The 27,824-nt window shown below is 42.7% G+C and overlaps 1 protein-coding gene across 1 annotated transcript in view; it reads left to right on the top strand.

Annotated features, from left to right (window-relative positions):
* Positions 1-26,905, top strand: part of kif6 (kinesin family member 6) — a 292,827-nt gene extending 265,922 nt beyond the window's left edge. Inside the window, exons 16-21 of the mRNA XM_046349915.1 lie at positions 221-271; positions 1,202-1,286; positions 2,777-2,912; positions 4,897-4,988; positions 14,656-14,771; positions 26,563-26,905. Coding sequence (XP_046205871.1) covers positions 221-271; positions 1,202-1,286; positions 2,777-2,912; positions 4,897-4,988; positions 14,656-14,771; positions 26,563-26,579 — 497 coding nt within the window. The 3' untranslated portion in view covers positions 26,580-26,905. The remainder of the gene's footprint in view (positions 1-220; positions 272-1,201; positions 1,287-2,776; positions 2,913-4,896; positions 4,989-14,655; positions 14,772-26,562) is intronic.
* Positions 26,906-27,824: the final 919 nt, after the last annotated feature.

Below are 27,824 nucleotides of genomic sequence, written 5' to 3'. Positions count from 1 at the left end.
TTGGTTAGTTTACATCATACACTTGCCGGTTATGAATGCCAGTTGGATAACAAGTGTTTGTAATGACGGAATGATGAATTGTAAATAACCTTGACCTTTTAAAATAACATTTTCACATATCTCCTTTCTCGCTCTCTATCTTGTCTCTTCATCTCGCTCTTTCTCTATCCCCCTCCTCTCTTTCTACTTCCTTCCTTTCTCCTCTTTCTTTTTCTCGCAGATAAACTGAAGAAGCAGTTGGAGTTGCATAGGATGCAGAGAGCCGCTCACGGTACATTGTCTTCCTAATGGTCAGAATGTGCATTTCTCCTCATCCGCAGTTAATTAGTTAGCCCAGAGCCAAACAATAGGAGGATAGTTTGGTCACACTGCCCATAATGGTAATTCAAACTTAATGGAGGTAAGTTTGCCAATTAAATATTCTTGATTCAAAACCTACACCCCAGCCCCATCTATTCACTTGTGAATCCAAGATGGCTTTTAGCAGACATGTGCTAAGGGAATAGAGGAAAAACAGACATTGTGGGAAGTTTTCATCCAGCAGAACTTAATTATAATTCTCTTGGACCAATGATTTAGTTGAATGTGACTGAAACATTGCCTGGACCAATTGAACCGGAATCAGCATACTCAATGGGCGTACATGACCACAATTGTTAGCCCCTATTTAAAAAATAATGTAGTAGAGACCTGCGATCTGAATTCCAGAGGACTGGAAACACGACTGGGTGGCAGAACTTTGACTGTACGTTTCATCCCCGTCGACTGACGAGAGGTCTGACGAGAGCAAGTCGGTTCCAAGTTTACAAACATTTCCCTCGGGTTCAGACGCCAAAGGTTTGTCTTGTTATTTGAGTTCCGAAGCATCAGAGAACACTCGGAACAGGCAGGCTTCCATTATTCGAATACAGTATGTTGACTTCTCAGGAAATTACGGCCACGAGCAAGCACACACACTCTACATTCTTGTGATTCTATTCTAGACATGTTTTGAAACATGTCTCTGTGTGTGTGTGTGTGTGTGTGTGTGTGTGTGTGTGTGTGTGTGTGTGTGTGTGTGTGTGTGTGTGTGTGTGTGTGTGTGTGTGTGTGTGTGTGTGTGTGTGTGTGTGTGTGTGTGTGTGTGTGTGTGTGTGTGTGTGTGTGTGTGTGTAGACTGAGAGAAGAACATAATTTATTTCATTTCCCCACATATACATAGGTGTCACTGTTAGCCCAGCAGAGGTAGAGGAGGTAGACCCTGTGGAAGAAAACATCCGCAGACAGATGGATGAGGAGAAGAAGAGGTAAGTAGGCTGCAGTATGTGTATTTCAGAAACACAGACAAATGGGTTGATGTGCTTGTATGTGCCATTACACACATTATACAGTGCTTTCAGAAAGTATTCACACCCCTTGACTTTTTTCCCATTTTGTTGTTATAAAGTGAGATTAATATTGATTTAATTGTCATTATTTTGTCAACGATCTACACAAAAAATACTCTAATGTCAAAGTGGAAGAAAAATCTAAAATGTGTAAAAATATATGAAAATAAAACAATGTATCTTGATTACGTAAGTATTGAACCCCCTAACACATGTTAGAATCACCTTTGGCAGCGATTCCATACCTGAATCTTGCAATATTTTCCCATTATTCTTTTCAAAATTCTTCAAGCTCTGTCAAATTGGTTGTTGATCATTGTTAGACTGGATTTGCCCCAAACATAACACTTTGTATTCAGGATAAAAAGTGTTTGCAGTATTACTTTAGTGCCTTGTTGCAAACAGGATGCATGTTTTGGAATATTTGTATTCCTTTTCAGTTTGTCAATTAGGTTAGTATCGTGGAGTAACTACAATGTTGTTGATCCATCCTCAGTTTTCTCCTATCACAACCATTAAACTCTGTAACTGTTTTAAAATCACCATTGATTGGTCTCTTGGTGAAATCCCTGAGCGGTGTCCTTCCTCTCAGGCAACTGAGTTGTATCTTTCTAGTGACTGGGTGTATTGATACTCCATCCAAAGTGGAATTAATAACTTCACCATGCTCAAAGAGATATTCAATGTGTGTTTTTTTTTACCCATCCACCAATAGGTGCCCTTCTTTGCGAGGCATTGGAAAACCTCCCTGGCCTTTATGGTTGAATCTGTCTTCGAAATTCACTGCTTGACTGAGGGACCTTACAGATAATTATATTTGTGGGGTACAGAGATGAGGTAGCCATTAAAAACTCTGTTTAAACACTGTTATTGAATACAGAGTGAGTGACTTGTTAAGCAAATGTTTACTCCCAAACTTAATTACTTATTGACATTTCAGCTTTCATTTTTTCATTTAGAAATAATTTGTAAAAAAAATGTTTTAACGTAATTCCACTTTGACATTATGGGATATTGTGTTTAGGCCAGTGACAAAAATGTTTAATGTAATAATTTTTAAATTCAAGGTGTGTGAATACTTTCTGAAGGCATTGTATGTGCATTGGGTGCATATGTTGTGAGGTCCATTGTAATTGCCAGTATTTCATAATTCCTCATAAAGTATAGAGCCTAACACATACATGGATCAAAGGTTATGAACCAAGGTATGTACTGGAGTGTTGGAGCGTCTGAGTTTGTAGGACTCCACTTTACTTGACTTTGATTCTCAGATCTAGAACCCCATGAAAAGTAATGTTTCACTTAATGTGCTTTATAACAAGTCAATCCGTCCACATAGATACAGAAGTATGGATTACTAGATATACAGTCAATGCATTCAATACCCTTGGTTTCTTGTCTCTTGTCAGTTACAAGAGCACCTTTGGCCATCTGAAAACACTGAAGATGGAGATTGAGCACCTGCAGCTGCTGCTGGAGCGGTCAAAGGTGAAGCTCCAGAGAGACTTCCAGGATTGGTGGAGCCAGGAGGCCGCCATGCTACAGGTGACCTTACTACCTCTCTTTGTCAGACGTCGTGGGATGCCACTTCATAAAGCTGTCGTAAGCGTAATGCTTGTCATAGCATTTCAAGACAGTTTATGGCAGTTTCTCACACTTTTAGGAGTGATGTGTGTGTGTGTCTCCTCGTGTCTATGTCTCTGTGTACGTGTGTGCGTGATCACTCCAATTGAGTATGCTGATGTGTACCTATAGTATTGTCGTGGAAATATTCAGTCAATAATATTTCTCAAATACCAGAGCCAGGGAGTTCAATTAGACTTTATTAGATAGTAATATAAGCCGAGCTGGTTCATGAAGCAAGTCCTTTCCAGTCTTGGCACATACTTCTTACATACTTCTTATACATTTTTCCTCCTTACCCATAGTAACTCCCCTTAATGTTATGGCCTAATATGTGCCTAATATGTGCTGTTGCTATGGTTACGCTTGGGTCATTCCAGAACATGGGTGTCCCTTACAGATGAGTTGCTATGGTCCTACATGCATGAACCTGTCTGTATTTTTGAGCTATTGGTGTGGCTCTACAGTTTCCATGCCCTAATATGAAACCAAACTAAATTTAGTGCAAGTATTTTTATCATTATTTTAACCACTGCTCTAGAGTTTTCCATGTATGGCAGACCAATCAAAACTCCTCTCAGAGTGTCCATCCCACTTCGGCGGAAGTCGGCTCCTCTCCTTGTTCTGGCGGCGTTCGGCAGTCGACGTCACCTGCTTTCTAGCCATCGCCGCTCCATTTTCTCATTGTTCCATTTGTTTTGGTTTGTTCCCTGCACACCTGGTTTACATTCTCTAATCACACTGCATGTATTTATTCCTCTGTTTTCCCCTTGTCTTTGTGTGAAATTGTTTTGTTACGTGTTTAGTGTGATGCGCCAGACTGTTTTTTCCCCCGGGTATTGTATTTTGACCCGTTGTATGCATTTGTCATACATTTGTATATTTGTGAGTGTTTTCGCTTATTGACTTTTGCCTGTGGCTGGAGGATTTTGGAAGCAGTTGCGTCTGTCTTTTGTGCTTTTGCCAAATAAAAGTGCGCCTGATCACAACTCACTGCTCTCCTGCACCTGACTTCGTACCAGTTGCGCACAACCTTGACATGTTGCCTTTTAGGCTCATAATTTAACAATTGTATTCTTATTTACAGATGGCATAAAAGTTTGTTCTTAAGGCACATGAAAGTTTACATGTTCGAGAAGGCATTTCTGCCCCCCAAAAACTGTTTTGATTAAAAGAAAAGTCAACGTTCAAGCGGCTCTCTCGTGATGTAGTGGCCCACGATATTTGCCTAGGTTCCTGAATTTGCCCTTATAAGTAACAAAAAATTTGATAATGTGTTTTTTACATTGGATAAAAGTAGAGACTCAGAGCTAGAACATGGTATATCATACACTGTAATTGAGGAACAATGGGAATGTAATTCTGCTTTGAAAGTTGTGTCATCGTCATCATATCTTGTGGAAGGATGAAATAGTATGAATAAATGAATCAAAATAACATTTTTTTATGAGAATATGTAAATCATTATTTGAATATGTTGGTAACCCGTTGTATAAAAGTGATAATGCCCTAACACCATGGCAATATATACTCCAAACACTGGCTTCTTGGGCATTCTCACTTAAATGCACAACAATACACACATCTAAATGTAAAAGAATGTAATTAAGATATATAGAAATATTTGGACGAGCAGTTATGGCAATTTATGTCAGCTGTTATGACATATTATGCCTCCTGAGTGGCGCACGGTCTAAGGCACTGCATCTCAGTGCAAGAAGTGTCACCACGGTTCCTGGTTTGAATCCAGACTGTATCACATCCGGCTATGAGTTGGAGTCCCATAGGGCGGCACACAATTGGCCCAACGTTGTCCGGGTTTGGTTTGTGATAGAATACATGAGGACACAGGAATGCGTGTGTGTATAGGTTTACCTGTCTCACTCACATCATCCCTTCTCACCAGGTCCCAGAGTCAGAGGGCATGGCTAGGGGTCAAAGTTCAATACGGACCAATCAGAGCTCCGAGTCGTCCTCTCCTAGCCATCCAATGACCAGGTGAGTCCAATCTGTATTCATTATATGAATAACTGACCTGGGATGTATTCAGTGAAGTGAAACATTAAAAATGTTCCAGATCGAAAGGTAATGAGTATAGATGACACAATTCCTATACCACCTGACAAATGTGCATATACAGTGGGGTCGGAAATTATTTACACCTTTTATAAAGATGAGCAATAATGACTGTTTAAAATAATTCAGAAACTGAGCTATATTTTATGTTAAAAAAAATTGGGAAATTATTTTATACTAATACAATTGCTTAGAGAAAGAGATGTTGCTGTAGCCAGCAGCATACCACCCTGCATACCACTGCTGGCTTGCTTCTGAAGCTAAGCAGGGTTGGTCCTGGTCAGTTCCTGGATGTGAGACCAGATGCTGGTGGAAGTGGTGTTGGAGGGCCAGTAGGAGGCACTCTTTCCTCTGGTCTAAAAAAATATTATCCCAATGCCCCAGGGACACTGCCCTGTGTCGGGTGCCGTCTTTCGGATGGGACGTTAAACGGGTGTCCTGACGCTCTGAGGTCATTTAAGATCCCATGGCACTTAGAGTAGGGGTGTTAACCCTGGTGTCCTGGCTAAATTCCCAATCTGGCCCTCAAACCATCACGGTCACCTAATAATCCCCAGTTTACAATTGGCTCATTCATTCCCCTCCTCTTCCCTGTAACTATTCCCCAGGTCGTTGCTGCAAATGAGAAAGTGTTCTCAGTCAACTTACCTGGTAAAATAACAGATAAATACAATTTTGTTAAACGAGTAATTACATTTTTTTCTCAAAGGTACGTTATCTGATGGGACCAGCTACAATTTTGAGTTCAGTCACATGCAAGTAAATTGATGCTTTTCACTGGCTGATTTGCATTTTGTGCTTGAGAACCCATTTAACTTAACGCTTGCTTATGTTCGCAAGTATGGCCCCCATGTTTATATTGGAGAAAGCAATGCATTTAACCTCTTGCTCCTACCCGACACGCAGGCGTCCCATCTAGACATCTGGAAATGCAAATGCACTACGCTAAATGCTAATAGCACTCGTTAAAACTCAAACGTTCATTGAAATACACATGCAGGGTACTGAATTAAAGCTACACTTGTTGTGAATCCAGGCAACAAGTCAGATTTTTAAAATGCTTTTCGGCGAAAGCATGAGAAGCTATTATCTGATAGCATGTAACACCCCAAAAGACCTGCAGGGGACGTAAACAAAATAATTAGCATAGTCGGCGCTACACAAAACGCACAAATAAAATATAAAACATTCATTACCTTTGACCATCTTCTTTGTTGGCACTCCTAGATGTCCCATAAACATCACTATTGGGTCTTTTTTTCGATTAAATCAGTCCATATATAGCCTAGATATCGATCTATGAAGACTGTGATCAAGGAAAAAAATAGCGTTTTATAACGTAATGTCATTTTTTTAAATTGAAAAGTTGACGATAAACTTTCACAAAACACATCTAAATACTTTTGTAATGCAACTTTAGGTATTAGTAAACGTTAATAAGCGATCAAATTGATCACGAGGCGATGTATATTCTATAGCTGTACGTCTGGAAATAATGCCCGGGTAAATCTCAACCAAAATATCCGGTCGGAGACCGGAAGAAAGGCGCTACCTTGTGCCCGTTTGACCAAGAAACAAATCGTAGGCAAATAACAAGACTGTTGACATCGTGTGGAAGCTGTAGGTATTGCAACCTCGGCCCCATTTAATGTGGTTCACATTCAACAATGGGTTCTAGTGGCGCATGGATATATTTTCGCCTTTTCAGTGATCAGATTTTCCTGCGCTTTTCGATGAAACGCACGTTCTGTTATAGTCACAGCCGTGATTTAACCAGTTTTATAAACGTCTGAGTGTTTTCTATCCACACATACTAATCATATGCATATACTATATTCCTGGCATGAGTAGCAGGGCGCTGAAATGTTGCGCGATTTTTAACAGAATGTTCGAAAAAGTAGGGGGTAGGAGTAACAGGTTAAGGAGCGACGCATTTCCTTCTGTAGCTCAGTTGGTAGAGCATGGCGCTTGTAACGCCAGGGTAGTGGGTTCGATCCCCGGGACCACCCATACGTAGAATGTATGCACACATGACTGTAAGTCGCTTTGGATAAAAGCGTCTGCTAAATGGCATATATTATTATTATATATATTTAAGTTGATAATGGTGTGGTTGGTTGTGAGAGAACTTGTCCAATAAATACATGGACTATATTTTTTGTAGTGTTACAGGTTTTGTTTTTTCTCCATTTTCACTTTTCGATTTCAAGGTTGATTCTGTTTAAGTGTGGACGTGCACTGATTGCAATCATCCACGTTGGTCAAGATGTCTTGCAGCTGTTGCCACGTTAATCAGTTGTTAGCTAGTATTTAAGAGCTGCAGAGCCAATGCTCCACTTGGCAGGTGTTTAACCTCTAGCATCGAGCAATCCCGTATCCGGGAGCGTAATCATAGCCTCAAGCTCATTACCATAACGCACGTTTCCTATTCATGAAAATCGCAAATGAAATGAAATAAATATATTCAAACACAAGCTTAGCCTTTTAACAACGCTGTCATCTCAGATTTTGAAAATATGCTTTTCAACCAAAGCTACACAAGCATTTGTGTAAGAGTATTGATAGCCTAGCATAGCATTAAGCCTAGCATTCAGCAGGCATTTTCACAAAAACAAGAAAAGCATTCAAATAAAATAATTTACCTTTTGAAGAACTTTGGATGTTTTCAATGACGAGACTCTTAGTTAGATAGCAAATGTTCATTTTTTCCAAAAAGATTATTTGTGTAGACGAAATAGCTCCGTTTTGTTCAGGAAAAGACTGGAAAATGCAGTCACTTACAACGCCAAACTTTTTTTCCAAATTAGCTCCATAATATCTTTGCAGTTTTGGAAACGTCAGAGTGTTTTCTTTCCAAAGCTGTCAATTATATGCATAGTCGAGCATCTTTTCGTGACAAAATATCTTGTTTAAAATGGGGGAAAATTAAAATAGCACCCCCTATATCCAAGAAGTTAAGTCTTCCTCTTTAAGTTTAGGAAAACAAAACCTTTTCTTGTGTTCTCCCCTTACTTTTAACTCCATTTTATAAATTAATGTGGGTTTTTATTTTGGTTAGCCTTTTCTAGGGCAAATTTAGTGGACACTCATGCTGGGGAATCCATTTTCGACGACAGCTGAGAAGTGATGCGATACCATCTTTTTTTTCTCCTTCACAACATTACGGAAGATTCAAGATTAGAGGTAAACCTAATGTTAGTTAGTCCAGCTAGGCTAGCAAGATATCTAAGTTATCTAGTGTCGTGACATGACTATAATTAATGTGATGACTGTTATTCATCGAATAATTACTTACTATGTTTAATTGTTTTTAGATTAAATTAATCATGTAACAATTAACTCATTAGGAAAAAAGTTGTTTAACGAATTTCCGTCTCCTGAATTAACTCAAGAATATATAGATTTCATAAGTCACTAATGAATAATTTCCTAATATCAGTCTCATTCTGAACATCGCAGACTTCGTGAATCTGCACAAACCCGAGTCTTACTAATCATTCCGTACCACACAAATTGATTTGATTATTTATTTACTAACTAATTAAATGATAACATAGTACACACACACTGTATAGGTTATTGATTAGAAACCAAATATGATGACAACAAGTTGCTAGTGGACTAACACAATATGACACTTGTTACACAAGATGGAGAGTTAAAGAGAGAGAGAAAGAGAAGCAACACTTGGATGCATTTGGGAACTACACTCAAAATAGCCCTAATACCTTGCCCCGAACTGCCGCTCTTTTGGGAAAGAAATAATGTATGTATTTATGTGTTGAATGTCTTTGGCACGTATCTCTGTTGGGCCCAGGATCTTGTGGAAAAGGTTCAGCTTTGTGAGGAGGGTCGATTGGACCTTCTCCTTCGGAGGGCCTTCTTTGTTCTCAGGTGTAAGTCTCCGATTGCCCACAAGAGGTCACAATGTCCTTTTTCTCAGTTGTCTGTTTACTTGCACTCATTCTGGAAGAGTGGTCTTCTGAGGATGGCTAATCAGCCTTGTCGATGATCCCCAGAGTGGCGATGAGAGCAGTGTAGGCGACGATGATTTGAAGAGAATAACCAGATGGTCATACTTAAATGACAAAAACATGTAATAAATTAAACTCTATTGTAGTTTGAATGACAGTTGAACTGTGCCAGCATAACAACAACATTAGGGTAGACTAGTTGAATATGCATACATGTGCACAGACACAGAGATTACATTTACAACAATATTTAGCCTAATAGAAAGAAATATGGCATAACCCTCAACCTTTACACAGGGACCAGACAGTACAAATGTACCTAGGTAGGTAAACTCAGGAAAAAAAGATACGCCCTCTCACTGTCAACTGTGTTTATTTTCAGCAAACTTAACATGTGTACATATTTGTATGAATATAACAAGATTTAACATCTGAGACATAAAATGAAAAAGTTCCACAGACATGTGACTTACAGAAATTGAATAATGTGTCCATGACCAAAGGGTTAAAGGGTTCAAATCAAAAGTGACAGTCAGTATCTGGTGTGGCCACCAGCTGCATTAAGTACTTCAGTGCATCTCCTCCTCGTGGACTGCACCAGATTTGCCAGTTCTTGCTGTGAGATGTTACCCCACTCTTCCACCAAGGCACCTGCAAATTCTCAGACATTTCTGCAGGGAATGGCCCTAGCCCTCACCCTCCGATCCAACAGGTCCCAGAAGTGCTCAATGGGACTGAGATCCGTGCTCTTCACTGGCCATGGCAGAAAACTGACATTCCTTTCTTGCAGGAAATCCCGCACAGAACGAGCAGTATGGCTGGTGGCATTGTCATGCTGGAGGGTCATGTCAGGATGTGCCTGCAGGAAGGGTACCACATGAGGGAGGAGGATGTCTTCCCTGTAACGCACAGCATTGAGATTGCCTGCTATGACAACAAGCTCAGTCCGATGATGCTGTGACACACTGCCCCAGACCGTAATGGATCCTACACCTCCAAATCGATCCCGCTCCAGAGTACAAGCCTCGGTGTAACGCTCATTCCTTCAACAATAAACGCAAATCTGACCATCACCCCTGGTGAGACAAAACCACGACTTGTCACTGAAGAGCACTTTTTGCCAGTCCTGTTTGGTCCAGCGACGGTGGGTTTGTGCCCATGGGCGATGTTGTTGCCGGTGATGTCTGGTGAGGACCTGCCTTACAACAGGCCTACAAGCCCTCAGTCCAGCCTCTCTCAGCCTATTGCGGACAGTCTGAGCACTGATGGAGGGATTGTGCATTCCTGGTGTATCTCGGGCAGTTGTTGTTGCCATCCTGTGCCTGTCCCACAGGTGTGATGTACCGATCCTATTGTTACACATGGTCTGCTACTGCGAGGATTATCAGCTGTCCGTCCTGTCTCCCTGTAGGGTTGTCTTAGGCGTCTCGCAGTACAGACATTGCAACTTATTGCCCTGGCCACATCTGCAGTTCTCATGCCTCCTTGCAGCATGCAGCATTTCAATGTTTTTCAGAGTCAGTAGAAAGGCCTCTTTAGTGTCCAAGTTTTTATAACTGTGACCTTAACTTCATGTTGACAGGGGGCAGTATTTTCACGTCCGGATGAAATGCATGCCCAAAATCAACTGCCTGCTACTCATCCCCAGATGATAATACATGCATATTATTAGTAGATTTGGATAGAAAACACTCTGAAGTTTCTAAAACTCTTTGAATCATAACAGAACTTATTTAGCAGGCGAAAACCCAGAGAACAAACCATTCAGATGTTTTTTTTGAGGTCATTCTCTTTTCAATGTTTTTCATTGGGAATCCAGATTTCTAAGGGACCTTCTTGCAGTTCCTATCGCTTCCACTGGATGTCAACAGTCTTTAGAAATTAGTTGTGTAGTTGTGAAGAGGTACGGCCATCTTGAACGAGGGTCACTTGAAGTGTACTGTTAGATAGAGGTGCGTGACCAGAAAGCTAGCTACAGTTTGTTTTCCTCCTGTATTGAACACAGATCATCCCGTCTTCAATTTTATTGATTATTTATGTTAAAAAATACCTAAAGGTGTATTACAAAAGTAGTTTGAAATGTTTTGGCAAAGTTTACAGGTAACTTTTGAGATGTTTTGTAGTCACGTTGCGCAAGTTGGAACCTGTGTTTTTCTGGATCAAACGCGCCAAATAAATGGACATTTTGGCACGTTTGATCCATTTTATATATCGATGGAATTTATCGAACAAAAGGACCATTTGTGATGTTTATGGGACATATTGGAGTGCCAACAAAAGGAGCTTGTCAAAGGTAAGGCATGAATTATATTTTTATTTCTGTTTTGTGTCGCGCCTTCAGAGTTGAAATATGGTTTCTCTCTTTGTTTACGGAGGTGCTATCCTGAGATAATAGCATTGTTTGCTTTCACCGAAAGCGTCCCACATATCCCACATATGCAGAGCGTAAAATTCAAACTATAGTATTATAAATATTTAACTTTCATAAAATCACGTGTAATCAAAATAAAGCTTAACTTCTTGTTAATCCAACCGCTGTGTCTGTGTCAGATTTCAAAAAGGCTTTACGGCAAAAGCAAACCATGTGATTATCTAAGGACAGCGTCCCGCATACAAACACATGAAAAACATATTTCAACCAGGCAGGTGCGACAATAGCGAAAAATGCCTTACCTTTGATGATCTTCTTCTGTTGGCACTCCAAAAGTTCCCAGTTACATTGCATCCTTTCGTTCGATAATGTCCTTCTTTATATCCATAAAAACTCAGTTTAGCTGGCGCGCTTCAGTCAATAATCCACCCAGTTTCCCTCCATCAAAATGCATACAAAATGCAAAAACTTCAATTTCTGGCTAGTTTTTCCAAAACCAGCCTGAAACTCTTTCTAAAGACTTTTGACATCTAGTGGAAGCCCTAGGTACTGCAATCTGGGAGGACTTGGTCCTATGATAAAAGTGATAGCAATTGAAAATAGGGGTAGGCTGATTTTTTTGGGGGGTGGTTTGTCCTCTAGGTTTCGCCTGCCATATCAGTTTTATTGTACTCACAGACATCATTTGAACAGTTTTAGAATCTTTAGTTGTTATCTACCAATTATATGCATATCCTAGCTTCTGGGCCTGAGTAACAGGCAGTTTACTTTGGGCACGCTTTTCATCTGGATGTCAAAATACTGCCCCCTACCCAAGAGAGGTTAATTGCCTACCGTCTGTAAGCTGTTTGTGTTTTAACGACCGTTCCACAGGTGTATTTTCATTAATTGTTTATGGTTCATTGAACAAGCATGAGAAACAGTGTTTAAACCCTTTACGATGAAGATCTGTGAAGTTATTTGCATTTTTACAAATAATATTTGAAAGATAGGGTCCTGAAAAAGGGATGTTTCTTTTTTTGTTGAGTTTAGGTTGGCAGACAGTGTCTACATACAGCCATTTCTATCAGGCATGCTTAGGCAAATATTTTTATACTAAAGGCAGCTTCAGTTTTTGAGATGTATTGTTATTATTGTTTCTACTCACTGTTTGCTAGTACACTTAGCCAGCTAGCTTGCTGGATATACAATAATTGTTATTTACATCTTGGAATCCTATCTTGCATCATGCCTATAATTTTTTGATTGAAATGCATCCACAGTCATAATCATAACCAATGTCAACCCTTGTCAATTATGTTACATAGTTAGCTAGTAAAACAATTTAGTTGCTGATGTTACACATGTTTGCTAACAAGTTACAAACACGAGGTGTGACTCGTGTGATAAGTTAGCAGGTGCCAAGCTAACAAGCCAACTCCAGTCATGTGCTAACGTTTGCTGGTTAACCTAGCTTTACTTGGCTGGTTGCAATGTTGTATCTTGCTGTTTAGCAGCCATATCTACAACTAAAAGGAGAAGACATTTTACAACCGAGATACAAAAGATCTCTAACTGTAAAACCTCTTCTATTTTTAGTCATAGATATGGCTACCTGTAGTTGTTTAGCTAACTTAGCTACCTAGCTAGCTACCGAGTTAAGTTAGCAAACAGAAACATTTGTTTTCCCCCCAATGTTACACAGTAGTATGTTTGCAGGCAATACTCAATATGAGTTTCAATAGATAAACTAAAGTTAATTGGTGGCTTGCAGAAAAAATGACGTCGGCTGTAGCTGAGCTTCTAACAGCTTAATCCAACACTTAGTTTTGAATCCTCATCGCTATATTCTAGTTGAAACATGTATGGTTGAATGTCACCATGTAGCTCATAGAACATACCAAAATGCTCCATGTTCAAATTTGTGTTGCTGAGAGGAATCACTTGAAACCATTGCCTCTGGTCAGTTCATTCAGTTTTGCCCAAGGATTGTGTTGTTTTCAAATATGGCCGCCTTGGGGAAGGATGGAGGCCAGAACAGGAAGCACCGCCCAACACAAGTTGTTGTCTTTCAGAGACTGGAAAAAATGCTTATATATTTAGCAATGAATCTGGCGATAGGAACATTGCTGAAAGACGCACAATGCCTGTATTGAACAAGGACAACCATATCTATGCACACAAAAGTGTAGAGTGTGATCACTATATAATATGAAGGCTTCACGAAATGCCACCTCCCTCCCCATCAATACACCAGAAGCTGTCATAAGGTGTACCATTCAGCGTGTGAAACCCCAGACCTGCCTTTCTCCTGGGCAATGTGCGAACCACATCTCACTGTTGTAGAAATTCCTGGGACATGATGAAAACAAGCCCTGATTCGCCCAGGGTGAAATTCCCCTTTAAATCATCTCATCAACCTTAATCATCTCTTTTGTTACTGTATAATCACTGTTTTTATCAAACTATTTCAAAGGAAAAACATCCTGCATTGATAAAGGTTAGTTCTCTGGCTCCAAGTTTGTGTCAACCCTTTGATGACAGTTGGTCTGTAGAATATTCACGCAATATAATGTATCTAAATCAGTGTTAGCAGGTTCCTTCCTATGTGTCTGCCTATGGGTAACACATATGGAATCCTGTAGTAACCAAAAAGTGTTAAACAAATCTAAATATATTTTATATTTGAGATTCTTCAAGCCTTGATGACAGCTTTGCACACTCTTGGCATTCTCTCAACCAGCTTCATGAGATAGTTACCTGGAATGCATTTCAATTAACAGGTGTGCCTTGTTAAAAGTTCAATTGTGGATTTTATTTCCTTCCTAATGCGTTTGAGCCGATCAGTTGTGTTGTGACATGGTAAGGATGGTATTCAGAACATTGATCTATTTGGTAAAAGACCAAGTTCATACAAAGCGAAAACAGGTTTTTAATAAAATAAAATAAATGCCAGGGTTGTGGGTTCTATTCCCATGGTGTTATATATTTTTGTACATCTGCTCACTATTGTAAGTCTCTCTGGTTAAGAGCGTCTGCTAAATTACTAAAATGTGTGAATGTAACAAAGAGATGCCTGTGTGTGTACAGGGGTGGGATTGATAAAATTGTTTAATTTGAAGCATTTAGTGTGTGTGTGTGTGTGTGTGTGTGTGTGTGTGTGTGTGTGTGTGTGTGTGTGTGTGTGTGTGTGTGTGTGTGTGTGTGTGTGTGTGTGTGTGTGTGTGTGTGTGTGTGTGTGTGTGTGTGTGTGTGTGTGTTCCAGAGCCCTGTCCTCCACTGAGCTCTCAAAGTCCTTCTTCCCTCTGACTGGAGACCAGCAGACAGACGCAGACATCCTGGGCTTCATTAGGGCCCGACACAACCTGCTAAACAGGACAGGTACTGTACACACTATTTAAATACATCCTTTGGATCCACAATTTACATTATATTAAAGCACTCTGCCTCTATATACACCAACTAGTAAAGAGTGTGGTTCTTGGTTTGGGGTGAAGTTGCTCCTAGACGCTGATCTTGGGTTAGTTTTGCATTTTGCAAAGGTTAGGATTGGGAAGCGGAAGCTGATCCTAGATCTATACCTAGGGGAAACTTCAACCCAGAGCATGGTCCTCTGTAGTACTGCTGACAGCGACACAGAGCCCAGTCTAGTTCAATACTGCTCTCTCCTGGTGAGGAGATGCCACAGCAGGAAGTTGCCAGTCCTCACTCTCTGCAGCCTGGGACTGCCAGGCCTATAGGCTCACTTCTAAGCCAGGCACAAGCCAGGCAAACTTTGCATTTCCTTGTGAATTAGGACTGCACCCACACTTTAAGATCAAACAAGTCACTGACAGGTTCTGGAATGAGTTATTAACTATAAAATAGTTATTTTATAATGAGTGCAGCACTAATTTAGGGTAACATTTTCTATCTGCTTAAAACATAACGGTATTACTCAAAATACTTGCAGCGTCCTTGTTAACAAGATGGCAGAGATCATTTATGTGCATCTAAAATAAATGTACTTATAACACGTATATAACCAATCCATGTGACCAAACCAAACGTGAATTGCTGCATTCCAAAAATCTTCTCTAATCTGTATAAAGCGTTACGGTTGCTTTTCATAGTAAATCATCTTTGCAATGATATATGCAAAAATGGTGTGCAATGGTGTAGAACTATGTCTCCCTCAGATAAGCATACTCAGATACTTGTGAATTCCGAAAGTATTCAGACCCCTTGACTTTTTCCACATTTTGTTTTGTTACAGTCTTATTCTAAAATTGATTAAATAGATATTTTCCCCATCAATCTACACATAATACCCCATAATGACAAAGCAAAAACAGGTTTCTAGATGTTTTTGCCCCCCAAAAACCACCAAAATATGAAATACCTTATTTACGTTTGTATTCAGACCCTTTGCTATGAGTCTCAAAATTCAGGTGTATCCTGTTTCCATTGATCATCCTTGAGATGTTTCTTAAACTTGATTGTACTCCAACTGTGGTAAATTCCATTGATTCGACATGATTTGGAAAGTTACACACCTGTCTATATATGGTCCCACAGTTGACAGTGCATGTCAGAGCAAAAACCAAGCCACGAGGTTGAAGGAATTGTCCTTAGAGCTCCGAGACAGGATTGTGTCAAGGCACAGACCTGGGGAAGGGTACCGAAGTATTGTATTGAAGGTCCCCAAGACCACAGTGGCCTCCATCATTCTTAAATGGAAGAAGTATCGAACCACCAAGACTCACCCTACAGCTGGCCGGTGGGTCAAACTGAGCAATCAGGGAGGTGACCAAAAACCCGATGGTCACTCTGAAAGAACTCCAGAGTTCCTCTCAAGTCTCCCAGAGCTTGAAAACTCCCCAAATACAGGTGTGTCAAGCTTGTAGCATCATACCCAAGATGACTAATCGCTGCCAAAGGTGCTTCAACAAAGTACTGAGTAAATGGTCTGAATAGTTATGTAAATGTGATATTTCAGTTATTTTTTTTTTTTATACATTTGCAAAAATTGCTTGTCATTATGGGGTATTGTGTGTAAATTGATGAGAGGATTAAAAAAATCAATTTTATATTTAAGCTTGTAACTTAATTAACAAAATGTGGAAAAAGTCAAGGGGTCTGAATACTTTTCGAATGCCCTGTATACACTGATTGTACAAAACATTAGGAATACCTGTTCTTTCCATGACATACTATAGACTGACCAGGTGAAAGCTATGGTCCCTTATTGATATCAACTTCAAGATGAAGGGGGGGAGACAGGTTAAAGAAGGATTTTTAAGCTTTGAGACAAATGATACATGGATTGTGTCATGTTTTGTCTTAGATTGTCTTGTCATTTTGCTTTTCCCTCTGTTCATTTTCCCCCTGCTGGTCTTTTTAGGTTCGTTCCCCTTTTTCTCTCTCCTTCCTCTCTCTCTTCTCTCTATCGTTCCGTTCCTGCTCGCAGCTGTTCCTATTCCCCTAATCAATCATTTAGTCTTCCCACACCTGTTCCTTATCTTTTCCCCTGATTAGAGTCCCTATTTCTTCCCTTGTTTTCCGTTCCTGTCCTGTCGGATCCTTGTCTATTGTTCACCGTGCTGTGTCTGTGTATCGCCCTGTCGTGTCGTGTTTCCCTCAGATGCTGCGTGGAGAGCAGGTGTCTGAGTCTGCTAGGTTCAAGTGCCTTCCCGAGGCAACCTGCAGTTCTTGATCGAGTCTCCAGTCTGTTCTCGTCATTACGAGTGGAATTATGTCTTATGTTTGTAGAATTACTTTACTGGATTAAAGACTCTGTTTTCGCCAAGTCGCTTTTGGGTCCTCATTCACCTGCATGACAGAAGGATCCGACCAAAGAATGGACCCAGCGACTACAGACGTTCGTAACACTGCCGTCGAGATCCAAGGAGCCATGCTCGGCAGACACGAGCAGGAATTGTCTGCTGCTCGCCATGCCGTGGAGAACCTGTCCGCTCAGGTTTCCGACCTCTCTGGACAGTTCCAGAGTCTTCGTCTCGTGCCACCTGTTACTTCCTGGCCTGCCGAGCCTCCGGAACCTAGGGTTAATAACCCACCTTGCTACTCCGGGCAGCCCACGGAGTGCCGCTCCTTTCTCACCCAGTGTGATATTGTGTTCTCTCTCCAACCCAACACATACTCTAGCGAGAGAGCTCGGGTTGCTTACGTCATTTCACTTCTTACTGGCCGGGCTCGAGAGTGGGGCACAGCTATCTGGGAGGCAAGGGCTGATTGTTCAAACAATTACCAGAACTTTAAAGAGGAGATGATTCGGGTTTTTGACCGTTCAGTTTTTGGTAGGGAGGCTTCTAGGGCCCTGGCTTCCCTATGCCAAGGTGATCGATCCATAACGGATTACTCTATAGAGTTTCGCACTCTTGCTGCCTCTAGTGACTGGAACGAGCCGGCGCTGCTCGCTCGTTTTCTGGAGGGACTCCACGCAGTGGTCAAAGATGAGATTCTCTCTCAGGAGGTTCCCTCCAGTGTGGACTCTTTGATTGCTCTCGCCATCCGCATAGAACGACGGGTAGATCTTCGTCACCAAGCTCGTGGAAGAGAGCTCGCATCAACGGTGTTTCCCTGCTCCGCATCGCAACCATCTCCCTCCTCTGGCTCAGAGACTGAGCCCATGCAGCTGGGAGGTATTCGCATCTCGACTAAGGAGAGGGAACGGAGGATCACCAACCGCCTGTGCCTCTATTGCGGATTTGATGGACATTTTGTCAATTCATGTCCAGTAAAAGGCCAGAGCTCATCAGTAAGCGGAGGGCTACTGGTGAGCGCTACTACTCAGGTCTCTTCATCTAGATCCTGTACTACTATGTCGGTCCATCTACGCTGGACCGGTTCGGGTGCTACATGCAGTGCCTTGATTGACTCGGGGCTGAGGGTTGTTTCATGGACGAAGCATGGGCTCGGAAACATGACATTCCTTTCAGACAGTTAGACAAGCCTACGCCCATGTTTGCCTTAGATGGTAGTCATCTTCCCAGTATCAGATTTGAGACACTACCTTTAACTCTCACAGTATCTGGTAACCACAGTGAGACTATTTATTTTTTGATTTTTCGTTCACCTTTTACACCTGTTGTTTTGGGTCATCCCTGGCTAGTATGTCATAATCCTTCTATTAATTGGTCTAGTAATTCTATCCTATCCTGGAACGTTTCTTGTCATGTGAAGTGTTTAATGTCTGCCATCCCTCCCATTTCTTCTGTCCCCAATTCTCAGGAGGAACCTGGCGATTTGACAGGAGTGCCGGAGGAATATCATGATCTGCGCACGGTCTTCAGTCGGTCCCGAGCCAACTCCCTTCCTCCTCACCGGTCGTATGATTGTAGTATTGATCTCCTTCCGGGGACCACTCCTCCTCGGGGTAGACTATACTCTCTGTCGGCTCCCGAACGTAAGGCTCTCGAGGATTATTTATCTGTGTCTCTTGACGCCGGTACCATAGTGCCTTCTTCCTCTCCGGCCGGGGCGGGGTTCTTTTTTGTTAAGAAAAGGACGGTACTCTGCGCCCCTGCGTGGATTATCGAGGACTGAATGACATAACGGTTAAGAATCGTTATCCGCTTCCCCTTATGTCATCAGCCTTCGAGATTCTGCAGGGAGCCAGGTGCTTTACTAAGTTGGACCTTCGTAACGCTTACCATCTCGTGCGCATCAGAGAGGGGGACGAGTGGAAAACGGCGTTTAACACTCCGTTAGGGCATTTTGAGTACCGGGTTCTGCCGTTTGGTCTCGCCAATGCGCCAGCTGTTTTTCAGGCATTAGTTAATGATGTTCTGAGAGACATGCTGAACATCTTTGTTTTTGTCTATCTTGACGATATCCTGATTTTTTCACCGTCACTCGAGATTCATGTTCAGCACGTTCGACGTGTTCTACAGCGCCTTTTAGAGAATTGTCTCTACGTGAAGGCTGAGAAGTGCTCTTTTCATGTCTCCTCCGTTACTTTTCTCGGTTCCGTTATTTCCGCTGAAGGCATTCAGATGGATACCGCTAAGGTCCAAGCTGTCAGTGATTGGCCCGTTCCAAGGTCACGTGTCGAGTTGCAGCGCTTTTTAGGTTTCGCTAATTTCTATCGGCGTTTCATTCGTAATTTCGGTCAAGTTGCTGCCCTCTCACAGCTCTTACTTCTGTCAAGACGTGTTTTAAGTGGTCCGGTTCCGCCCAGGGAGCTTTTGATCTTCTAAAAGAACGTTTTACGTCCGCTCCTATCCTCGTTACTCCTGACGTCACTAGACAATTCATTGTCGAGGTTGACGCTTCAGAGGTAGGCGTGGGAGCCATTCTATCCCAGCGCTTCCAGTCTGACGATAAGGTTCATCCTTGCGCTTATTTTTCTCATCGCCTGTCGCCATCTGAACGCAACTATGATGTGGGTAACCGCGAACTGCCCGCCATCCGCTTAGCCCTAGGCGAATGGCGACAGTGGTTGGAGGGGGCGACCGTTCCTTTTGTCGTTTGGACAGACCATAAGAACCTTGAGTACATCCGTTCTGCCAAACGACTTAATGCCCGTCAAGCTCGTTGGGCGTTGTTTTTCGCTCGTTTCGAGTTTGTGATTTCTTACCGTCCGGGTAGCAAAAACACCAAGCCTGATGCCTTATCCCGTCTGTTTAGTTCTTCTGTGGCTTCTACTGATCCCGAGGGGATTCTTCCTTATGGGCGTGTTGTCGGGTTGACAGTCTGGGGAATTGAAAGACAGGTTAAGCAAGCACTCACACACACTGCGTCGCCGCGCGCTTGTCCTAGTAACCTCCTTTTCGTTCCTGTTTCCACTCGTCTGGCTGTTCTTCAGTGGGCTCACTCTGCCAAGTTAGCTGGTCATCCCGGTGTTCGAGGCACTCTTGCGTCTATTCGCCAGCGCTTTTGGTGGCCGACTCAGGAGCGTGACACGCGCCGTTTCGTGGCTGCTTGTTCGGACTGCGCGCAGACTAAGTCGGGTAACTCTCCTCCTGCCGGTCGTCTCAGACCGCTCCCCATTCCTTCTCGACCATGGTCTCACATCGCCCTAGACTTCATTACCGGTCTGCCTTTGTCTGCGGGGAAGACTGTGATTCTTACGGTTGTCGATAGGTTCTCTAAGGCGGCACATTTCATTCCCCTCGCTAAACTTCCTTCCGCTAAGGAGACGGCACAAATCATCATCGAGAATGTGTTCAGAATTCATGGCCTCCCGTTAGACGCCGTTTCAGACAGAGGCCCGCAATTCACGTCACAGTTTTGGAGGGAGTTCTGTCATTTGATTGGTGCGTCCGTCAGTCTCTCTTCCGGGTTTCATCCCCAGTCTAACGGTCAAGCAGAGAGGGCCAATCAGACGATTGGTCGCATACTACGCAGCCTTTCTTTCAGAAACCCTGCGTCTTGGGCAGAACAGCTCCCCTGGGCAGAATACGCTCACAACTCGCTTCCTTCGTCTGCTACCGGGTTATCTCCGTTTCAGAGTAGTCTGGGTTACCAGCCTCCTCTGTTCTCTTCCCAGCTTGCCGAGTCCAGCGTTCCCTCCTCTCAAGCGTTTGTCCAACGTTGTGAGCGCACCTGGAGGAGGGTGAGGTCTGCACTTTGCCGTTACAGGGCACAGACTGTGAGAGCCGCCAATAAACGCAGGATTAAGAGTCCAAGGTATTGTTGCGGCCAGAGAGTGTGGCTTTCCACTCGCAACCTTCCTCTTACGACAGCTTCTCGTAAGTTGACTCCGCGGTTCATTGGTCCGTTCCGTGTCTCCCAGGTCGTCAATCCTGTCGCTGTGCGACTGCTTCTTCCGCGACATCTTCGTCGCGTCCATCCTGTCTTCCATGTCTCCTGTGTCAAGCCCTTTCTTCGCACCCCGTTCGTCTTCCCTCCCCCTCCCGTCCTTGTCGAGAGCGCACCTATTTACAAGGTACGTAGGATCATGGACATGCGTTCTCGGGGACGGGGTCACCAATACTTAGTGGATTGGGAGGGTTACGGTCCTGAGGAGAGGAGTTGGGTTCCGTCTCGGGACGTGCTGGACCGTTCACTCATTGATGATTTCCTCCGTTGCCGCCAGGATTCCTCCTCGAGTGCGCCAGGAGGCGCTCGGTGAGTGGGGGGTACTGTCATGTTTTGTCTTAGATTGTCTTGTCATTTTGCTTTTCCCTCTGTTCATTTTCCCCCTGCTGGTCTTTTTAGGTTCGTTCCCCTTTTTCTCTCTCCTTCCTCTCTCTCTTCTCTCTATCGTTCTGTTCCTGCTCCCAGCTGTTCCTATTCCCCTAATCAATCATTTAGTCTTCCCACACCTGTTCCTTACCTTTTCCCCTGATTAGAGTCCCTATTTCTTCCCTTGTTTTCCGTTCCTGTCCTGTCGGATCCTTGTCTATTGTTCACCGTGCTGTGTCTGTGTATCGCCCTGTCGTGTCGTGTTTCCCTCAGATGCTGCGTGGAGAGCAGGTGTCTGAGTCTGCTAGGTTCAAGTGCCTTCCCGAGGCAACCTGCAGTTCTTGATCGAGTCTCCAGTCTGTTCTCGTCATTACGAGTGGAATTATGTCTTATGTTTGTAGAATTACTTTACTGGATTAAAGACTCTGTTTTCGTCAAGTCGCTTTTGGGTCCTCATTCACCTGCATGACAGATTGTGTATGTGTGCCACTCAGAGGACATCCAGCCAACTTGACACAACTGTGGGAAGCACTGGAGTCAACATCGGCCAGCATCCCTGTGGAATGCTTTTGACACCTTGTAGAGTCCATGCCCGAATGAATTGAGGCTGTTCTGAGATCAAAAGGGGGTGGAACTCAATATTAGGAAGGTGTTCTAATGTTTTGTATATGCAGTATATTTTTTACGTTAGTGTGTGGCAGTGTACGGAACAGACCATCAGTCCCTCTTGCTTTACTTTCCTAGAATTCCCACAACCTCCGCAGCCCTCGTCTTGAAAGGTCTCGTCGCACTCATAAAACTGTCACACGCTAGTTTCTAGACAGACACGCTGGACTCCAATGTTCCCTCAATTTTTTTCCAGCACTTAGCAAATTTCAGTTCTTGTGAGCGGAAACTTGAACGTTGTGAGCATTCTGTGCAATTTCTGTCACTTTTACTGTGAACACTGAGGCTGTACACTGCTAGAGAAAAAGGTGCTATCTAGAACCTAAAACAGTTTGGTTAACCCTTTGAAGAACCCTTTTTTGGTTCTACATGGAACCTAAAATAGTTCTACCTGGGACCAAAATGGGTTTTCCTGTGGGGACAACCGAAGAACACTTTTGGAACACTTTTTATAAGAGTGTTCCCGCTTACAGTCTTACATAGTGGCTAATTGGTTTGGCCTTAATGGCCACATTTACTCATAAATCTCTACCCGGTACAGCCAGAAGAGGATTGACCGCCCCTCGAGCCTGGTTTCATTCTAAATCCCAATTCAACAAACATCTATTTGGTATTTGCTGTGCGTGCTACCTAAATTGTGGGCCCTTCCAACTGTAGGTAATGTGATATAAAACAATCCATAACTTGTTTTTTTTTTTTCAAGAATCTAATGGTACATATGTGAGTGTGCATCTCTGTGTGTCTACGTATGGGTCGGACTCTACACAAGCACCTATGGACTAAAGCATGTCTGTCTATAGTTTATGTCTCAGCTAGGTAAGAGATGGTGTTATTAATGGTGAAGGCTGGTGTATTACCTTGTCACAGGAGCAGAAAGGCTGCTGTTTAAACACAGACACGGGCCTAAGTGTGCTAAAAGGTGTAATCTGTCACTCTCAACTACACGGGAAAAAAAAACAAAAGAAAACCTCAACCAAGGGTTAAGGTATAATTAAATTGGTGGTACATGGGACGACTAAGGACCATCGCATATATGTGAATTAGAGTTCAGAGCAGTCTGACCCAGTTGGATGCGTTTCTAACCGATTCCTCTGGAGAATCATGTCGCCTGACCTGCTATCATTTCACTTTTGCACACACCGCAAATGAGCATTAACCGCAATGGTATAAATTGGCAGCCAAGTGGGGGAAAATATAGTTCAAACTTCCCATGTCCTAAATCTCAATTGTTTGAATATGCCTCCCCTGAAATGTTATTTATTATCAGATTTTTATTTTGCAATCAGTTCCCTCATCAGCTGTGACAATACTGTATTATAAACAACAAAGAGTTATACTTTATTGACAGACATGTTTTTGCTTTTCCCCTACGGTCCCAGCAGCTGGACATTCTGTGAGTGTTATATCATAATAACAAGCTTATAACATAAACTCCAGCCACCCCCCTACTTCTTCAAGTCCCCAACTATGGAGGAGAGTAATGAAAGCGCTATACAAATTACATGTATTATTATTATTATTAGCATCATATGTATTAAAGCCACAAGAGGCAGTCTGCTATTGGTACATACATTTTTGGACTTTGAAATGAATAATATACAGCCATTGAGAATTGAACAATGTAACTTGTAAATGCCTTGTAAGCTTACTTCATGATTTAGTTTAATTGCCTCACCCCATCAGGAGATATGTGTGTTTTATGTCATTGTAAACAAACACTGTATCACTTCAAAACATCTTTACAATTATTAGTAGTATTTTATTTCGATCTCATGGATGGTCAGTCCTTGCATCCATAGATTTGTCTATGAATTTAAGAGTGGTTACATTTCTCCAGCCCCATTCCTTAGCTGTTTACCAAAAAGAGTGACAGGTTGCCCGCTTTGTTGTTGTTTAAATCCCAGATCGCTCCTTTATTAATACATTATAAACAGGTGGCTCATAAAGTGTTACCTGATCAGCTGGTAGACTCCAGCATGACAATGTTAAAAGAAAAAGGCTATTGCAACCTCTTTGCAATAATGAATTGAGACAAAGCTCAAGAGAAGTTTCAAGTGTTTAATACCAATGATATAGTCAGCTGAGTGCATCCATTTAGAAAGATCAAAACACATTTTATACTCTTCCCTTGTAGGTGTCACTGTCCCAGCTGTTTCCCTCTTTTCCCCTGTGGAATGTCCATGGTCCTTTCTTTGTTTAGCCAAATGTCAGAATCACACCCAGTCCATCTTCTGTTCTGGGCCTGACACTGCTCTCTGATCCGAGGCCATTTCCTCTTATCTGATTAGGTTATGGTTTCTAAATTAGCATACACACAGTTTCATGGCCTAATAAATTCCATTAATACTCACAGTAATCATTCACTACACAGGATACAAACAAACTACAGTTTAACTTGAAACGTTACATTTTAATAGAATCCATCAGTAACAAGGCTAAAAGGAGCTAATGTCATGCCCAGGTCACGTCAAAAAGGTGACCAGGTGGGTCTAGAGGCAGGGAACTTTCAACATTTATCACTCAGGTGTGCAAACAAGGGGACACTTTCTCCTCCTTTCTGTCGCTCTCTTTCTCTCTCCCCTTTCCCCTTTTCTCTCTTTCCCTTTTTCTTCTCTCTCAGTCATGCATCTAACTCTGTCATAAGTAGAATTGGTCTTGAACCTACAGAAACTATAAAGTGTAAGAGGCTGCCTTCGATACTGTGAACCATCAGATCCTCCTCTCCACCCTCTCCGAGTTGGGCATCTCCGGCGCGGCCCACGCTTGGATTGCGTCCTACCTAATATAATAATAATAATAATAATAATATATGCCATTTAGCAGACGCTTTTATCCAAAGCGACTTACAGTCATGTGTGCATACATTCTACGTATGGGTGGTCCCGGGGATCGAACCCACTACCCTGGCGTTACAAGCGCCATGCTCTACCAACTGAGCTACAGAAGGACCACAGGACCTGACAGGTCGCTCCTACCAGGTGGCGTGGCGAGAATCTGTCTCCTCACCACGCGCTCTCACCACTGGTGTCCCCCAGGGCTCTGTTCTTGGCCCTCTCCTATTCTCGCTATACACCAAGTCACTTGGCTCTGTCATAACCTCACATGGTCTCTCCTATCATTGCTATGCAGACGACACACAATTAATCTTCTCCTTTCCCCCTTCTGATGACCAGGTGGCGAATCGCATCTCTGCATGTCTGGCAGACATATCAGTGTGGATGACGGATCACCACCTCAAGCTGAACTTCGGCAAGACGGAGCTGCTCTTCCTCCCGGGAAGGACTGCCCGTTCCATGATCTCGCCATCACGGTTGACAACTCCATTGTGTCCTCCTCCCAGAGCGCTAAGAACCTTGGCGTGATCCTGGACAACACCCTGTCGTTCTCAACTAACATCAAGGCGGTGGCCCGTTCCTGTAGGTTCATGCTCTACAACATCCGCAGAGTACGACCCTGCCTCACACAGGAAGCGGCGCAGGTCCTAATCCAGGCACTTGTTATCTCCCGTCTGGATTACTGCAACTCGCTGTTGGCTGGGCTCCTGCCTGTGCCATTAAACCCCTACAACTCATCCAGAACGCCGCAGCCCGTCTAGTGTTCAACCTTCCCAAGTTCTCTCACGTCACCCCGCTCCTCCGCTCTCTCCACTGGCTTCCAGTTGAAGCTCGCATCCGCTACAAGACCATGGTGCTTGCCTACGGAGCTGTGAGGGGAACGGCACCTCAGTACCTCCAGGCTCTGATCAGGCCCTACACCCAAATAAGGGCACTGCGTTCATCCACCTCTGGCCTGCTCGCCTCCCTACCACTGAGGAAGTACAGTTCCCGCTCAGCCCAGTCAAAACTGTTCGCTGCTCTGGCTCCCCAATGGTGGAACAAACTCCCTCACGACGCCAGGACAGCGGAGTCAATCACCACCTTCCGGAGACACCTGAAACCCCACCTCTTTAAGGAATACCTAGGATAGGATAAAGTAATCCTTCTCACCCCCCCCCCTTAAAAGATTTAGATGCACTATTGTAAAGTGGCTGTTCCACTGGATGTCATAAAGTGAATGCACCAATTTGTAAGTCGCTCTGGTTAAGAGCGTCTGCTAAATGACTTAAATGTTAAATGTTAAATGTAAAAACTGAAGCTTTTAATCAATGTTCTAAACATGTATTTTATTAAATAAAATAATTTTACTCCCTCTCCCTCTAAACCTTTCAAACAAACATACCCCATAATAGTCAGACAATAGCAGTTGTCAAACATTGTGCATCTGAAACAAAGAATATGATTGGTATAACAAGACCTATTGTATGGAAAGCATTTGATATGGGATGTCATGGGATCTAAGCCCATTTATACTTCATTGTCTTGTATGTTTTGTGTTTCAGGGCCACCTCTGCCATGACCAAAATGCTTGTCTTGTGGCTGCATCCCGAGCAGAAGTGAAGGAGTGCCACCCGGGAACATCTGAATGTGTTCGACACACATAGGATCTATGCGATTGGTGCCTAATGAACTTAACCCAGATGCTCTCACATGTCCACATGAGACTCAGGCCTCAATTATGTTAGAATGGATGTTGGTTGGATGAAAGGGAACTGGAGGAAGACTAAAATTCACTCACTCACTCTCTCTCTCATACATATTTACATTTACATTTAAGTCATTTAGCAGACGCTCTTATCCAGAGCGACTTACAAATACACACACACACACACACACACACACACACACACACACACACACACACACACACACACACACACACACACACACACACACACACACTAGTGGTGTGTGGGTCATCCCTGTTAGTGAGCATTTCTCCTTTGCCAAGATAATCCATCCACCTGACAGGCGTGGCATATCAAGGAGCTGAATTTCTTCGGGATCGGTGCCCCTTCCATGGGACGGTTGAGCAAGCATAGCATGAGGTTGTAAGTAACAAGAAAATTTCCCAGGACATAGACATATCTGATATTGGCAGAAAGCTTAAATTCTTGTTAATCTAACCGCTCTGTCCAATTTACAGTAGCTATTACAGTGAAAGAATACCATGCTGTTGTTTGAGGAGAGTGCAGTTTTGAACATGAAAAGTTATTAATAAATGAATTAGACACATTTGGGTAGTCTTGATACAACATTTTGAACATAAATGCAATGTTTCATTGGATCAGTCAAAAAATGTGCACATACACCGATGCCATCTAGTGGCCAAAATCTAAATTGCATCTGGCCTGGAATACTACATTATGGCCTTTCTCTTGCATTTCAAAGATGATGGTACAAAAAAAATACAAAATAACGTTTTATTTTAATTTTTTAATGATCTTTTACCAGATTTATTGTGTTATATTCTGCTACATACCTTCACAGTTCCAAAACCTTCAAAGTATTTCCTTTCAAATGGTACCAAGAATATGCATATCCTTGCTTCAGGCCCTGAGCTACAGGCAGTTAGATTTGGGTATGTCATTTTAGGCAAAAATTGAAAAAAAGGGGCAGATCCTTAAACAGGTGCATATTGTGCTGGGGACATTGTGTCACAGAACACAATGCCAAAGATGTCCCAAGTTTTGAGGGAGCGTGCAATTGGCTTGTTGACTGCAGGAATGTCTACCAGAGCTGTTGCCGCTTCCAACATCGTTTT

Source organism: Oncorhynchus gorbuscha, linkage group LG05, assembly GCF_021184085.1.
Source record: "Oncorhynchus gorbuscha isolate QuinsamMale2020 ecotype Even-year linkage group LG05, OgorEven_v1.0, whole genome shotgun sequence".
Classification (NCBI taxonomy): Eukaryota; Metazoa; Chordata; class Actinopteri; order Salmoniformes; family Salmonidae; genus Oncorhynchus; species Oncorhynchus gorbuscha.
The sequence above is the reverse complement of the archived record's forward strand: the minus strand, read 5'-3'. Positions and strand labels throughout refer to the sequence as shown.